The sequence below is a fragment of the Mastigoproctus giganteus genome, chromosome 12 (assembly GCF_048544385.1).
Source record: "Mastigoproctus giganteus isolate SK-2022 chromosome 12, ASM4854438v1, whole genome shotgun sequence".
NCBI lineage: Eukaryota > Metazoa > Arthropoda > Arachnida > Uropygi > Thelyphonidae > Mastigoproctus > Mastigoproctus giganteus.
In genome coordinates this window covers 108,742,273-108,758,449 of record NC_143586.1, presented here as the reverse complement: position 1 = coordinate 108,758,449, position 16,177 = coordinate 108,742,273, and the positions used below count along the sequence as shown (strand labels likewise).

Here is a 16,177-nt window from a genome sequence, read left to right as displayed (position 1 = left end):
TATGAGGCCAATAGAAGTGGTGGGCTTACGGTCAAAATTTTTCAGTCTTGGTTATCAAAATTGGACAGAAGAATGGCTTCAGAAAAAAGGAACATTTTGATGATTCTTAGACCGTTGTACAGCACATTCTGCCAAGACACTTAAGTTGACAAATATACGGCGAAACAATTTGCGGCCAAATTGGAATGTCTTGGATTCTATCCGTAATCTTGTTATAGCTTCGGAAAGTATTACATCAAGTGTAATAATTAACTGCTTCAGAAAGAGTGGCTTTGGAGAGAACATCATCGGAAAACATGGTCCAGCAACGAATGTGATAGAAACAGTGAGGAAGGGAGGAATTTGAAGGAGCATATAGATTTTGTTGGCGAATTTGAAGAGTTTGTGAAGGTGAATGATGAAGTTGCTACCACTGCAACGCCAATGCCAGAAGAACTGTTAGGTACCAAACAAAACATTAGCATTAGTAGAGGCATATGAGGCAAGAAAGCAAGCTTATGCAGCATCACCCAAAAAAAAAAAAAAAAAACTTCCACTTCACTTTATTTAGGCTATCAACTTTCACAACAAAGAATGGAAGTCTGTTTCACCAACCAACTACCCGCTGGCTAAAGGCAAATTTCCGAACATCTATCATACATCTGTCTTTATTCAATTTGAATTTATGCCCTCTCAAGTGATTATTCTGAGCAAGAGGAAGAATCCCATCAGCATTGAGCATGCTCAAACCATTCAGGGCTTTATACACCTCTATCAGATCATCTCGCCGGTGCCTAGTCTCCAGACACTGTATTTGCAAAACTTAAGCCTTTCTTCGTAAGAGCAACCCTTTGTTCCATTCACTAATCTTGTTGCCCTTCTCTGTACTCGTTCCAGCAGCTCTACATCCTTCTTGAAATGAGGCCTCCAGACCTGTATACAGTACTCAAGGTGTGGCCTGACCATTGCCTTATACAAGGGAATAATCACCTCCTTATCCCTGCTAGAAAAATTTCTGTATATCATTGACAAGACACCATGAGCTACTCTTGCAGCCCGTCTGCAGTGCTCAGAGAACTTCATATCTGCCTGCACAATTACCCCCAGATCCTTTTCATTCTCTACCACTGTCAATGTCAGTGTAGTACCACAGAGTTGATACGTTGCTCTGGGGTTGCTGTTTCCCATATATAGTACTTTACATTTGTCAATGTTAAACTTCATTTGCCACCTCTCAGCCTGTCTGCTCAACCTTTCCAGATCCTGTTGCAGCAGCATACTGTCAGTAGTGTCCTTAACAACCCTGCCAACCTTTGTATCGTCTGCAAACTTGGACATTAAGCTTGATATACCATCATCAATATTATTTATAAATACAGAAAACAATAATGGACCCAACACTGAACCCTGAGAGGCTCCACTAATAACATTAGTTCATGATGAGCAGTGTCCATTGATTACCACTCTGTCTTCTCCCCCTCAACCACCCCTTTATCCATAGCAGCAATTTGCCTCCAATGCCACACTGCTCCAATTTGTGCAGCATTCTTCCATGAGCAACAGTATCAAAAGCCTTTCTAAGATCCAAATATATAATATCAAAGTTATTCCCTGCATCCAGTTCTTTTGTGACTGCATCATAGTATCCAATCAAATTGGTCAGGCAAGACTTCCCCTTAACAAAACCATGCTGTGTCTGAGCTATAACTGAAGTCTTGTCTAGATGATCCTGCAGTTCTTCTTTAACCAGTGCCTCCATTAATTTTCCTGTAACAGAAGTTAAACCCACAGATCTATAATTACTTGTGTCAGTCTTTGATCCTCCTTTATGAATTGGGGTCACATTTGCACTTCTCCAGTTTATGGGTACCTCCCCTGAGTACAAGGAAGCTCTCATAATTATGGCTAAGGGTTTGCTTACTTCCTTTGCTGCCTCCTTTAATATAACTGGATAGATCCCATCCACTCCAGGTGCCTTTCTTGTGTTTATCTTAAACAATTTCTCCTCCACTTTACTCTCAGTTATTACAAGATTATCTAGCTTACTGCCAGAGTTGAACACACCTCTGGCATTCCTCTCGCTGAATAACTCCTCATGTGTGAATTTTGATGCAAAATATTCATTTAGTTTGTTAGCTACCTGAGCAGGATCATCAACAGTTGAACCATCAATATCAAGTGGACCAATCTGATTCATCCTCTTCCTTCTAGAGTTTACATAAGTAAAGAACTCTTTGCTCTTTTTCTTTGCATCCCTTTCCAAAGATTTCTCGTAATCTGCCTTCACCTGCCTAACCTCCTTTTAGCTTGGGTACAGATTAACTTATATCTATCATAGGCTTCTGTGTCACTTGTTAATTTATATGTATCCCATGCATTTTTCTTCTCTGCTATATGTCTCATTAGTTCATCTGACATCCATTTAGGTCTAAACCTTAAACAATATTTCTTAGTTGGTATGTAAAGCCTAGTAGCTTCCAAGATACGTGCTTTGAATGCTTCCCATTTTGAATTTGCTGTTGGTAACATCATCAGTTGGTCCCACTGTATAGAATTTAAATACTGTCTCAGACCATTATAGTCGCCTTTATGAAAGCAATAACCCTTCCCTTTACCCCTGATGGTAGTTACCTCTTTGAGTAAATCCCACTTCAGCACACTGTGATCACTGCCACTTAGTGGTTCATTTATCTGCAGATTCTTAATGCATGAAGAATCACTACTGATAATCAAATCAAGAATATTACTCCCTCTAATTGCCTCCCGAACATGCTGATGTAGAAAACAATCATCCAATAAATCCACAAAAGCCTTGGTAGTGTGTGTGAGTGACCAACCCACGAATTCCAGTCAATATCTGGGAAATTAAAATCCCCCATTATAAGACTCTCTGATTTACTGGCCCACTCTATTTCCCTGTACAGTTTCTTATTATACTCATCAGAGTCATTAGGCCTATAGCACACTCCTACTCTCAATTTTGATCTCCCAATGCTTATGTCACACCAAACTGACTCGACACTGCACTGTCCAGCGATGTCGACTGGCTTCACTTCCTTGGATTTTGTGTTTTTTAACTAATAGCATAACCCCTCCTCCCTTCCTATCCTGTCTATTCTTTCTATTATTTCTATATTTCTATTTGTACTCCCCAAATTCCAGTTCTGCATTCCTTATATCTGTGTGACACCACGTCTCTGATATCCCAACAATATCTGCCTTTTGATGCTTTGAGCAATACCTCAAATTCATCCAATTTATTTACCAAACTCCTAGAATTGGTGTACATGCAAGTATACATGTACCTGTTCATATTCTTAGCTACCATAGCACAACCCATGTGTTTACTTGTATCGCAATGACTCCCGGCAGTCTCTGAAATTTCCTGCATCTTTTTTTTCAGGCTTCTGCTCATTCCAATAGAAGCAGTGCAAGAATCACTTTCACCTCTGCCAGTGGCTACTGTTAATCTATTAGTCCTTGTATCCCCCAAGCTAGCAGTTTTCTGACCCACCTAACACTGCCTTGATAGCATCAGCAAATATTCTTGCACCCTTTCTATTTAAGTGTATCCCATCCCTTTAGAAGCAGTCTCTCCTGTTAACAAGTACAAACCAGGCTGAAAAAAATTCTACCCCTTGAGCCTTGCACAATCTTTCTAGGGCTGAATTGATCAACAAGGCTCTCATCGTATATACTCCCTTCTATCGTGTCTGGGCAGAATTGCAGACACTTTCAAATTCAACCCTAATTCACGGCTTTTTTTCAACACTGACCTGTACTTGTTAAATAATTCTGCCGGTCTCCTACTCTTAATATCATTAGTGCTAACGTGTACAACTATATCACCTTTCGTGCACTTAAAAGATGATATCTGCTCTACAACGTCATCAACGACAGTATTATATTATATACTATACTATACTAATGCTATCTTGTTCGGGATATAACAATGGCGGCAAGTTCCGAACGGTAAATCTATGGACACTTAAGTATTAATTAACTTCCAAATCTCGCTGTCTCAATTGAGAATAAACTAATGATCCTGACTAGATCTATAAGCTACTTATAGAAAATAATTAGATGTAAAAATTGGTCAATAAAGCGGCTAAATATGGCTAAAAAACTTCTCGTTCAGCGGAGCTGCAACTTGTAACGCGTGGATTTGATACCCTTACCTGATGTTTTTGTTACCAGTGAAAGTGAAGAAGCACGCACACTGCCATCTAAAAAAGATGCCCAAAATGCATTGAACATAATAGAGAATGTGTTTGCCTGCAGTAAAGTTGATAAAGAAACAACTATTGCATTTGATAATGTCTGTGCTGTAGTTAAAAATGCATATAGGAAAAAAACTGTGCAAACAACATTGGATTCTTTCTTTAAATTAGATTAATTTATTAAAAAGTTAATGGTTTGTATTTCTCCTTTTATATTAAGATTGTAATTCTTTTTACTGTGATACTAAAATTTTGTAATATCAAAATATAGTATATACTGTACAATATTTTCATTTCCATTAATATTGCTTTTCTCTTAGTTTATCTTACAAATAAAATAAAATCTTTAAAAAATATGTTATCCTATTACTGTATTGTTAGACAAGGCTTTTGTTTTTATTTTATTTTATTAATTCATTTTTGATATTATTATTATTATTATTCTTAGATATACAGTAAGTACCCAAAAAAAAACGTTAAAAATTTGACACTTTTCGGGGACCTCGTTACTATAAACCTCGTTATTACAAAATGTGAAAATTTAGGTCCCTTGAACTTTGTATTAATGAGATTCCACTGTATATTGTTAATAAGTGGGGAAGAGGAATTAATTGGAGCAGTTAAAAACTAGCAAACAAAACATTCATTTCTTTTGTAGAAACAATTTAAATTCTAACTTCGTGATTACATGCAAAACAGTATATCACAATCTTATCACAATCCAGTCATTTTTAATTTATCATACTCTGGCTTTTTGATTGTTTATTTTGAAATTATTATTAAGTGTAAAAGAGCATTTGGTTTTTTATTCTCTCTATGTAGGAGAAGTTCAGCAAAAAACTGATTGGCACCGTGTTAGTGTATTTAAGCCATATTTACGCAACATTATATATCAGCATTTGAAAAAGGGGTAAGTGCTTAATGTTCTTTAATCAGTTTAATCTGAGTAATAATCATTAATCAAATGAAATTATTGAATGCAAAAAAACTGACTTGGAAGTCGGTTTTTTTTTTTTTTTTTTTTGTTATTATTATTTGTTTTTATGTCGTATGAAAATAATACCTCCTAATTGTACATTGTGATGAAAGTGACATAGAAAACTGCAATATTTCATTGAAGGTTTTGATTGCCCTGCTCACTTAAAGATGAGTGGTGCTAAGATTGGTTGCATGATAACATCATTTTTCAGGATGGCTGCTTCACAAGATGTACATACAAAGAAGAGAGTAGTTATTTAATTTCCTGCTGCGAAACTTTGTCCAGTGTATTTTCTGAGTGCTGAAAAACATGTATACAATATTACCATTGATATAAGTGATATAAGGAAAATGAACCAGATTAATCTGCTCATTAAACATGCCAGTTGGGCAAGATAAGTGAGTATTGGAAAATAATACTCCTGCAAGAGTATTATTTTCTTACAGGAATCCTGTATAAAAGCCCTGTGTGGTTGAGAATCAATGAGGGCAAGTTGCTACAATGGATAAAAGGGTGGTTGATTGGAGAGAGAGAGAGAGAGAGAGAGAGAGAGAGAGAGAGAGAGAGAGAGAGAGAGAGAGAGAGAGAGAGAGAGAGAGAGAGAGAGAGTGAGTGATAATCAATGGATGCTGCTCTTCGTGAACTAATGTTATTAGTGGAGTCCCCCCCCCCCAAGGGTTCAGTGTTGGGCCACTGTTGTTTTGTAAATTTATCAATGGTATTGATGAAGGTATATCAGGCTTAATATCCAAGTTTGCAGATGATACTAAAGTTGGTTGGGTTGTTAATGACAGTAATAGCAGTGTGCTACTGCAACAGAATCTAGAAAAGTTGGTCAGATGGGCTGAGAAGTGGCAATTGAAGTTTAACATTGACAAATGCAAAGTACTGCATATGAGTAGATTGTGATGAAAGTGACAGAGAAAACTGCAATATTTCTTTGAAGGTTTTGATTGTCCTGCTCACTTAAAGATGAGTGGTGCTAAGATTGGTTGCATGATAACATCACCATTTTTCAGGATGGTTGCTTCACAAGATGATAAATGTCCCCAGAGAAACGTACCAACTATGTGGTACTACACTTAGGGTGGTAGAAAATGAAAAAGACCTGGGAGTCAGGTATGAAGTTTTCTGAGCAGTGCAGACAAGCTGCCAGAGCAGTTTATGGCGTGTTGTCAATGATATACAGGAATTTTGCTAGTAGGAAAAAGGATGTGATTATCCCTTTGTATAAGGCAATGGTCAGGCCATGCCTTGAGTACTGTATACAGGTCTAGAGGCCTCGTTTTAGGAAGGATGTAGAGTTGCTTGAGTGGGTTACAGAGGATAACAAGATGGTGAGCGGAATGAAGGGTCCTCTTACCAAGAAAAGCCTCCTAAGTTCTGCAAATTGCAGCATCTGGAGACTAGGCACCCGTCAGGTGAGGTGTGTAAGGCCTTGAATGGGTTGAACAGGCTCAATTCTGATGGGATTTTCCTTCTTGCTCAGATTACGAACCTGAGGTGGCATAATTTGCCTTTAGCCAGCGGGTAGTTGATTGACGGAACAAACTTCCATCTGTCATTGTGGAAGTTAATAGCTTAAATAAAATTCAAGGAGGGAATGGATGTGTGAAGTGAAATGTTTTTTTTTTTTTTTTTGGCTGATGCTATATAAGCTTGCTTTTTTGCATCACATGCCTCTACTACTACCTAAGCAAGAGCATTGATATAGCTTCAGATGAAGCAACTTATAATTATGTAGAATTTTCAGAAAATTTTGTTTTTTTTCCTTCTTTGCATACAACTAGTTTGTGTGCTTTCCATGCGTTCCTCTGATTTCTCAGCAGCTTTTTGTAATTGAGTCCAGAAGTGGCATGATTTAGCATTATTCGATGCTTTTAAAGGATAGTATTGGTAATGTTTGATCATTCGTAAAATTTGATATTTGATCATTCGTAAAATTTTCAAAGTTAAATTTCTCTGTTCATTTAAATAGTTTGGTATTACTGTAAATACACCCAAGCTAGCTCTTTGATATTATTGATGTTTAAATTCAAATTTTAATTTGAACTTAAACATCATTTTATTTCATTTTATCTGTGAATAGTTTTTACCTTGATGGGGAAAAAAAAAACCCATTGGTCCATCTGTCATTAAACATACAACAGTGCGATTTTTTTACATCTTCAAAGCAAAGGTTTATGTTGTTTGGTCCTTGTTCAAGATTGGAGTGGGCACATCCAGTACCAAAATTTCTATACCGCAAGCCACCATTTGGGGGTAAGAACACAATTAGCCAGGAATCTCTAATGGTTGGCTTGGTGTGAATTTTAAAGTGCATGGGTGAGGGGATTCATGAATCTCACAGTGGAGTCCAGAATTTGTAATTTTCCCCTCTAGCCATATCTTTTTTAAAGTATCCTGTAGAAAAAAGAAAAAAAAAAAAGATATTTTAACGTTTGGAAAAAGAAAAAAAAAAAATCAATTACAGAGAATTATAAGCTGCAGTGAAATTAAGTTTTTACAGCAGTACTTTAATTTATGGAATTTATTTTTTATGGTATCAAAACGTAATTTAGTTTCAGATCGAGAGCAAGTGATATGCTTTAATAAGATCTAAACAACACAGCAAAATTTTGTTTATCTTTCAAGATTCTGAGTATTCTCTTCTCACAAATTTTAAAGTTATTCTAGTTAATTAAATTTAAACTTACTGAATGATTAAATATCCTTTTATAGATCCTACTATGATATGCTTTAATATGGCGTAAGCAATTCAGAGATGCTGTTATGTATGTGGGACATCAAAACTGTTATTGCTAGGCCTCAGATATAATGCATTACTGTGTAATACATTACACCTGAGTAAACAGTAAACCTTGGCTAATTCGAAGTTCAAAGCACCAGAATATATCCCTTTTGAGTTAAACAGGTTTGAAGTATCCATACAAGTTCAGAACATGTCAGTATTAATTAATTAATTAAGATAAATTTTTAGTCTGGTACTCTTATTGATACTGTGGATAGTATTAATAAAAGTGGAATGCACACAATTTTTGCAGTTCTCATTTAAAATATTGATAATCTTCTAATTATCTTCTAGATTTGTTTAATACATAAATAGACAGTTAAGGCATTAACTTATTATGAGAAAGTTAATATACACTGATGAGCCAAAACATTATGACCAGCAAGTCGTTATGCAAATTGAAGCAACTGCAGGTGAACTACGCCATGTGCGTGGGTTGGGACACAGTATAAAAAACACCCGATACTGAGCTCCGTTAATCAGTGTTACCCTTATTACTATTGTGGATTATTACGGACACAGAGCGAAATGGAGATAGAATAAATAACGACAAGTTTAATATTAATTGGAGAACACACGTATATTAAATTAGATACATACAAACTTTCGGTTAGTTTGATAACCTTCACCAGTCAAACTGACAGTTAAGAGTGTGGAACATGAGGGCATGTACTGCCTGTGATGTGATGATTAATTGTTGGATGTTGAAGCCCGTGGCTCTGACACATGTGAACGTTGCCAACATTTGTCATTCATCAAAATGGTTGCTTCAATGATAGGGTGGACACGACATCCACTGCTTCTGTTGACTGAGGTATTAGAGCACGTGATGTTCAATGACTCCAACCAGGCAAGTCGCTGGTAGTGGCGGGACCTACCTACAATCATGACATCGTGGTGGGTTGACCAGAAGTGTTCATTAATGGCTGAGTGTCCTATGTCCTCTAAGCGGATGACTCTTTCGTGTTCCGAAAGGCGTTTTCTTAGCCGTCTCCCAGTTTCCCCAATGTAGCAGCTAGTGCAGTCACGGCAAGATATGCGGTGGACTAGAACACTTTGTAGTAAGGTGGGAACCAGTGTTTTCACTTTAGAGATGAAGGATCTTAACTTTCTGCCTGGGAGTTCTACGCATTTTATCCCATGTGATTTTAGGACCCTAGAAATCTTTTGTGATAGATTTGGGTAGTATGGTATAAAGGCACTCGGGATTGAGTCATTACCATGGATGTTCCTGTTGGTCGCTACATGGTCATGTGTCTGTAGGTCACACCTGTCAATGGTACTGGTGGGATTGCCACACCTCGCAAGTGGCTATCCCACCAGTACCATTACGATTCCTCATCTCTAAATTGAAAACACCAGTTCCCACCTTACTACAAAGTGGCCTAGTCTATGCATCTCTTGCCGTGACTGCACTTGCTGCTACATTAGGGAAACTGGAAGATGGCTCAGTAAACGTTTTTCGGAACACGAAAGAGATATCCGCTTAGCGGACATAGAACACTCGGCCATTGACCCACACTGCAATGTCATGATTGTAGATAGGTCTCGCCACTACTGGCAATGTGCCTGGTTGGAGTCGTCGAACATCACATGCTCTAATACCTCAGTCAACAGGAGCAGTGAATATCGTGTCCACCCTATCATTGAAGCAACCATTTTGATGAATGACAAACGTTGAAAACGTTCACATGCGTCACAGCCACAGGCTTCAACATCCAACAATTAACCATCACATCATGCAGTTCATATACATGACTGGTAGTACTTTGACTGATGAAGATTAACAAACTAGCTGAAAGCTTTTGTATGTATCTAATTTAATCATTATCATCATCAGCCATTTTCAATCCACTGCAGGATGAAGGCCTCTCCAGCAACTTTCCAGTTCCTTCTGTTTTGTGCAATGGCCATCCATTTACTACCCACAAACTCATGAATTTCATCTATCCATCTCCGCCGTTGTCTTCCAGGTTTTCTTCTAGCTCCTCTTGGGTACCATCTGTCATCATGTCTTCGAGCTGTGTGTCTTGCCCAAAACACATAGCTCGAATTTTAGTTCTTTAGTTTTGATAAGAATGTCCTTTACTTGAGTTTGCTGCCTAATCCATGTGTTTCTCTTCTATCTAACAGTCTGATTCCCAATATAATTCGTTCCATTCTTCGCTGTGTAGTTCTCGGCTTCTCTTCCATTCTTTTGGTGGAGTGCCCAAGTTTCACTTCCATAAGTCATGGTGTGGAGTATACATTGGTTCATTATTTTGCATTTTAGACAAACTGGGATATTGCTCTTCAGTATGTGACTATATTTCCTGAATGCTATACATCCAAAATTTATTCTTCTCTTGACTTCCAGCCATTTATCATTATTACAGCTAATAACTTGTCCCAGATAAGTATATGACTCCACCTTTTCAATTACTGCTCCTTCAATCATTATTTCCCTTTCTGTGGCATACTTGTTCATCATTACTTTTGTTTTAGCCATATTCATCTTTAGTCCAAAATGCTTACTAACTGTGCATAACTGATTAAGATTTTCCTCTAATTCTTTGGGATCGTGGCTTATGACCACAATGCCATCTGCAAATCGTAAACGGTTTAGGTACTCTCCATTCACATTGACTCCTTTTCTTACTTCTTTTCTTACTTTCCTAACTTCCCTCTTCTGATTGGAATCTAGAAGCCTGAAAGAGGTTTTGGGGGCACCACCCCCAGATGTGGGAACAATATTCCATGGTAGGGCTGATTTGCGATTTGTACAGAGTGAACAGCTGTTTGAAAGAAAAGTAATGCCGAAAGAGAAAACCAAGTTTCTTAAATGCAGAGGAAGCAATATTGTAATGTGCTTGTGCCAAGAGAGATTAGAAGTCAGGGTAATCCCCAAAAGAGATATATCATTTTGCCTAGAAATCGGAGTGCCAGCAAAGGTAAGCATAGGAGCAGAAGAATCCTTTTTGCGAGATATAAGACACGACTGAGTTTTAGAAGGATTGAAATCAGCTAAGGTGTCTTTGCCCATACTGGAGAATTACCTGGAGATCGGCATTTAAGGAATTGTTAGCGGATATTCAAGAAGTTGAAGATGATTGAACAGGGTAAGGTTTCTCAAAATTGAAAGTGGAATGCAATGTGCTATCATTGGCAAAACTATGGATAGGATTTCAGTCAATGGAAAGAAGGTCATTAATATGCAAGAGAAAAATACTGGGGGAAAGAACTGAACTTTGGGGGACACCAGCATTAGTGAAGAAGTTAGAAGATAGAGGGCCATCGACCATCACGCTGAGTGAGCGATCAGAGAGACAACTGGATAACCAATATTACAAAAAACAGTTGGCAAACCTTAAGATGGAAGCTTGTTGGAAAACCTTTGTGTCAAACATGATTGAAAGCCTTTAAGATGTCAAGAGCAACTACTTGCGTTTCACCAAACTTTTCCATTGAATTTGTCCATAAATGGGTAACATAAGCCAGAATATCACCAGTGGATCAACACTGACTGAATCCATACTGGCGATCGTTGATAAGACGGAAGGTTTCTAGATAGTTTAAGAGTTGGCGGTTAATTGATTTCTCCATTACTTTAGAAAGAGTTGAAGTAATTTCAATGGGACGATAATTGGATAGGATGGATTTGTCACTCTTTTTAGGAACTCGCTGGATGTGAGCAAATTTCCAAGCAGAAGGAAAAACGCCTTTGGAATAAGAAAGTGAAAAGAGGCGGCAAAGAACAGGAGTAAGTTCGGGAGTACAGGTTTGAAGAAGTGGAGAAATGCCATCAGGTTGGAGCTTTCTTAGCATCAAGATTCGTCAAAATCCTTCTGACATCCTTTTTATGGAAGACCACATGAGGCATTGAATGGAGCATGTTGGGAATGGTGGGAGGTGTTTTACCAAGATCATTAATACATGAGTTGGAAGAAAAATGTGATGCTAGCAGGCCAGTTTTATCTTTGGTCGAAGTGACAACAGAACCATCTGGTTTTGACAGAGGTGGGAGCAGAGATGGGCAAACGTTGCGGCCATTGGCTCTGGCAAGAGACCAGAATGCTTGGCTACCATTGAAGCAAGTTTTCTACTCTTAGCCTGTTCAAAATCTAGTTTGGACTGATTAATAACTGCTATACAATTGTTGCAAGCTTTGGTGTAGGCAGAAAATGAAACTGAAGAATTGGAAACAAGCCAATTACAATATGCAACGTTCTTCTCTTGAACAGCCTTAGCACATTTATTGGAAAACCAAGGTTTAGATAAAGGACGAGATTTTAAAGTGGAGTGTGGGATAAAAGTTTCCATTCTTACAAGAATAATTTCACTGACACTATCTGAGCAAACTTTGACATCAGAAGTTTTGAAACAGTATTCCGACCAAGGAAAAGAAGAAAAGAAATCTCGCAGGTCATCCCATTTTGCATTCTTGTAATGCTAAATAATATGAGGTTGGGAATAGCCATGAGATAAAGGCTCCATTAGAGAAGAGACAATCACCAAGTGGTGATCTGAAGTGCCTAAAGGACCTCTCACTTCGACTGTGTACTTAGAATGGTTGTTTGTGAGAAAAAGATCAAACGTGTTGGCTGTATGGTTAGGATTGTCCGGTATTCTTGTAGGTAAATAAACAGTCTGTGCAGGGTCATTAGTAATTGCAAAAGCCTCCGTGTCTCGGCCATCTAGGTCAGTGTGACTAGAAAATGGAAGCCAGCTGGAGTTGTGAACATTAAAATCACCAAAGAAAATTACCTGACTGTTAGGAAAGTTGGACTGGAAAAGTCAAGTTGCAAAGAGAGGAACTCAAAAAGCCCCAAGTGATTAGTGGAGTTGGGAGAACGGTAGAGACAACAGATGAATTTGACAGAATGAGGTAGAGAGATTTTAAGCCAGAGAAGATCGAAAAGAGGAGATTCCAAAAACCAATCTCTGACAGGGAATAGTGGAACGGACATATGCACAAGTACCACCTTTTGAGGCAAAAGGAATCATATAGCAAATAATTTGGGCAACCGAGATGAGCAGTAGTTGAATAAACCGATAACTGAGATTCTGTCAGTAAAAGTACGTGGGGTTTGGCAGACTGCAAGTGGAAATGGACATCGTTGAAAATAGAATTGAGACCACGTATATTTGTGTAATGAACTAGGAAGTATTTGGGAGGTTTAGATATTTTTGCAGATAAGCTTATTCTATTAGTTTGACAATTCATGGTGTATTCAATAGTACATTGAAAAGTACGTTGAACTCTGCTGAAAATGGGGCTGTGTAGTCGTAGGCCGCTCCGAGTGCCCATTCTAACCACGGTTCACTGGCGACAGCGCCTACCATGGACATGCAAGCATCGAAACTGGACCTTGAGTGATTGGAAGAAGGTCATCTGGTCCGATGAATAAAGTTTCCTATTGCACCATGTGGACCCCCCGTGTATGTGTGCATCGTTTACCTGGGGAAGTGATGCCACCTAGATGCATTGTGGAACAAAAACAAGCCAGTGGCTGTGGTTTCATGCTTTGGGTGATGATCTGCTGGGATACACTGATTCAGTCATTCATGTGCCGTGCACTCTGATATCTACCACCTACCTCATTGCCGACCAGGTACACCCTTTCATGGCAAGGGTCTTCCCCTCTAGCGGTGCCATCTTTCAGCAGAATAATGCGTCATGTCTCACCGCCCGGATTGTTCGAGATTGGTTCGCAGAACATGAGGAAGACTTCCAGGTATTGCCCTGGCTTCCAAATTGCACAGACATCAATCCCATCAAGCATCTGTGGTTTGTGTTGGAACAGCAATGCTGATCTGTGGCGTCTTAACCAATGCAAGTTAAAGGATCTGCTGGTTACATGTTGGTACCAGATACCACAAGACACAATTAGAAATCTTGTAGCTTCCATGCCTCACCGGGTACTAGCTGTTTGAGTGCACGTGGAGGACCAGTGTCATATTAGGTAGGTGGTCATAATGTTTTGGCTCATCTGTGTATATGCTCTTTGGAGAAATTTAATAAATTTCTTACTGCGTGTAATAACAAGATTGCTAAGTTTCGTTTTTGCCACCATTACTAGTCATGCAATTTGCTGTATACACTCTGTACGTTAATACATTAAAATATGCATTTTGTAATTTATTATGTAGAATTGTATTAAACTGTTAAAGAGAGAGGGCTATCCATTCTTGGGATATTAATTGCTATTTAATACCTGCAATACATGTGAAAATGTATGTAATTTCTCCAATTTTTTGACATTATCACTTTAGACAACTGAGAATGGTAGATAAAATATACCCAATGTCTGAGTACAGCTCATATATTTTATTACAGTTGTGTAGTTTTTTTTTCTTGGTTGTGCAGGATTAAATCTGTGTTTTAAAGCTCATAAGTAAGTTGCTATTCACTGAAAATATTAACCATGGAAGCTGCTTATTGAAAGGAAGATATTACACATATACTAAAATAAATAACTCGTAACAAAAAAAAAAAGATTTTCTAGATATTAGAACTATTCAATAACCATGGTAAAATTTCATGACTGCAGTCAAATGCTTTTTTACAGCAGTGCCCGCAAACTAGCATTATCTCCCTTTTTGCTTTGAAGTAATATCAGAATTGTCACTGATTCATTCAAGTACTCTGTGACCAGCTCACATGCCTCTTTTTAAATTCCTTAGGAAGAATATTTTTAGCTTTTTTAAGTCTTTCAATGCAAAAGTACTTTTTTCTCTGAAGTACATTCATTGTTGTTCTCTCACTCAAATTGAGCATGTACATGTGGTGACAAAGGTATACAGCTTTTCTGCATTGGAAATCATTTTGTATCATTAGCAGTCAGTGTATTTTTTTATTTATTTATTTTTTTTCCAGCAGCATAAACAAAATGAATTACCTGTATACATCCATTTTTCTGCATACAATTCTTGGGAAATTGTATGCAGAATTTCCCAGAAATAAATAAAACCAGCAAACATAATAATGTTTGCTGGTTTCAGCAGTCTTTTTGAATTTTGATGTTGGCATATTTCAAAATAATCCTTACATGCATATAATACATGCAAAATCCAATATTGTTGGTCAGAGAATGGGAGTGACTTAAAAATATATTGCATTTCGAATAATCCATTATCAGTTAACAAGGATATACTATACTCTCTTTTCTTACCTATAAATTAGTTTAGTTAATCATTTGATAAATTTAAATTTATGGATTAAGAATTAAACTTATTGAATAGATTAAGTATCCATTTATAGAACTACTGTGGTGTCTAGTCACTTTATGTACTTATCATAAGGCTCTGTTCACAAATTTGAATATAAAATGCATGATTGAAAATGAAATTAACAGCCACTTTCTTGATTACTGATGCTACACATGAATTGAGATACATTATATAAAACCAAGAACTAGACATCATTGATTAGATGTAAACACATTGAAAACATTGTTTTTTTTTTTTGTAATATGAAATGGAACAAGAGTAGTAGAAATTAAATCATACAGTTGGAGTAAAGTCATTGAGGATATGGAATTTTAGTGGTGTGGTGTGTGTTTTTTAAATCTGTGCAAAAAAAAAAGTGACTCAAAAATAAAAAAAGTAATAAAAAAGGCTATCATTCTTTTCAAATAATGTCCAGTGTATACACAATATTAAAGGTCTGCACACGGTATTTCAGGGGACGAGTTTTATCTCAGTGGCAGGTAGAAAAATAGCTTATTTTGTTTTTATAAAGAATGGAATTAGAAAACACAGATCAGAGCTAAGTTTATCTGCTTTGATAATGATATTTGCTGTTATGCAGTATATATATTTTGCTGTAAAGCTGAAGCTAGTTTTATATACTCTTTGTACATTTTTTGATGTTTAACCCTTTCTGGAATATATATGTAAATTTACACTGTATGTGAGACCTAGGAAATGTGCACATATATTTACATAAGCTCAAGATCATTTCAAATACATTTCAAATAACGCATCCCTTTATGTGCAGATTACCTTGAAATCTTTCAGTATGTGCTGCCATATTTGTCTTTCCAGCTGATAACAGGCCGAGCTTTATAAATAGCTTTATAAATCAAAGGAGGAAATTGCACCAGTCAGCCCTTATCATCCAATTTGGGTTTAAAAAAGCTAAAACACTCTGGAATTCAGATAAAAATAAACAAATAGATGTGAAGGATATTATTACATAAAAAAATAATAGTAATAATCACCAGTTTT

General features: G+C 37.2%; 1 protein-coding gene across 2 annotated transcripts in view; it reads left to right on the top strand.

Annotated features, from left to right (window-relative positions):
• LOC150077331 (single-stranded DNA-binding protein, mitochondrial-like) overlaps window positions 1-16,177 on the top strand; it is a 142,063-nt gene that overhangs the window by 81,845 nt on the left and 44,041 nt on the right. For both annotated transcript variants that reach the window (XM_090386362.1, XM_090386363.1), the window contains exon 5: window positions 5,022-5,109. In XM_090386362.1, coding sequence (XP_090242488.1) covers window positions 5,022-5,109 — 88 coding nt within the window. The remainder of the gene's footprint in view (window positions 1-5,021; window positions 5,110-16,177) is intronic.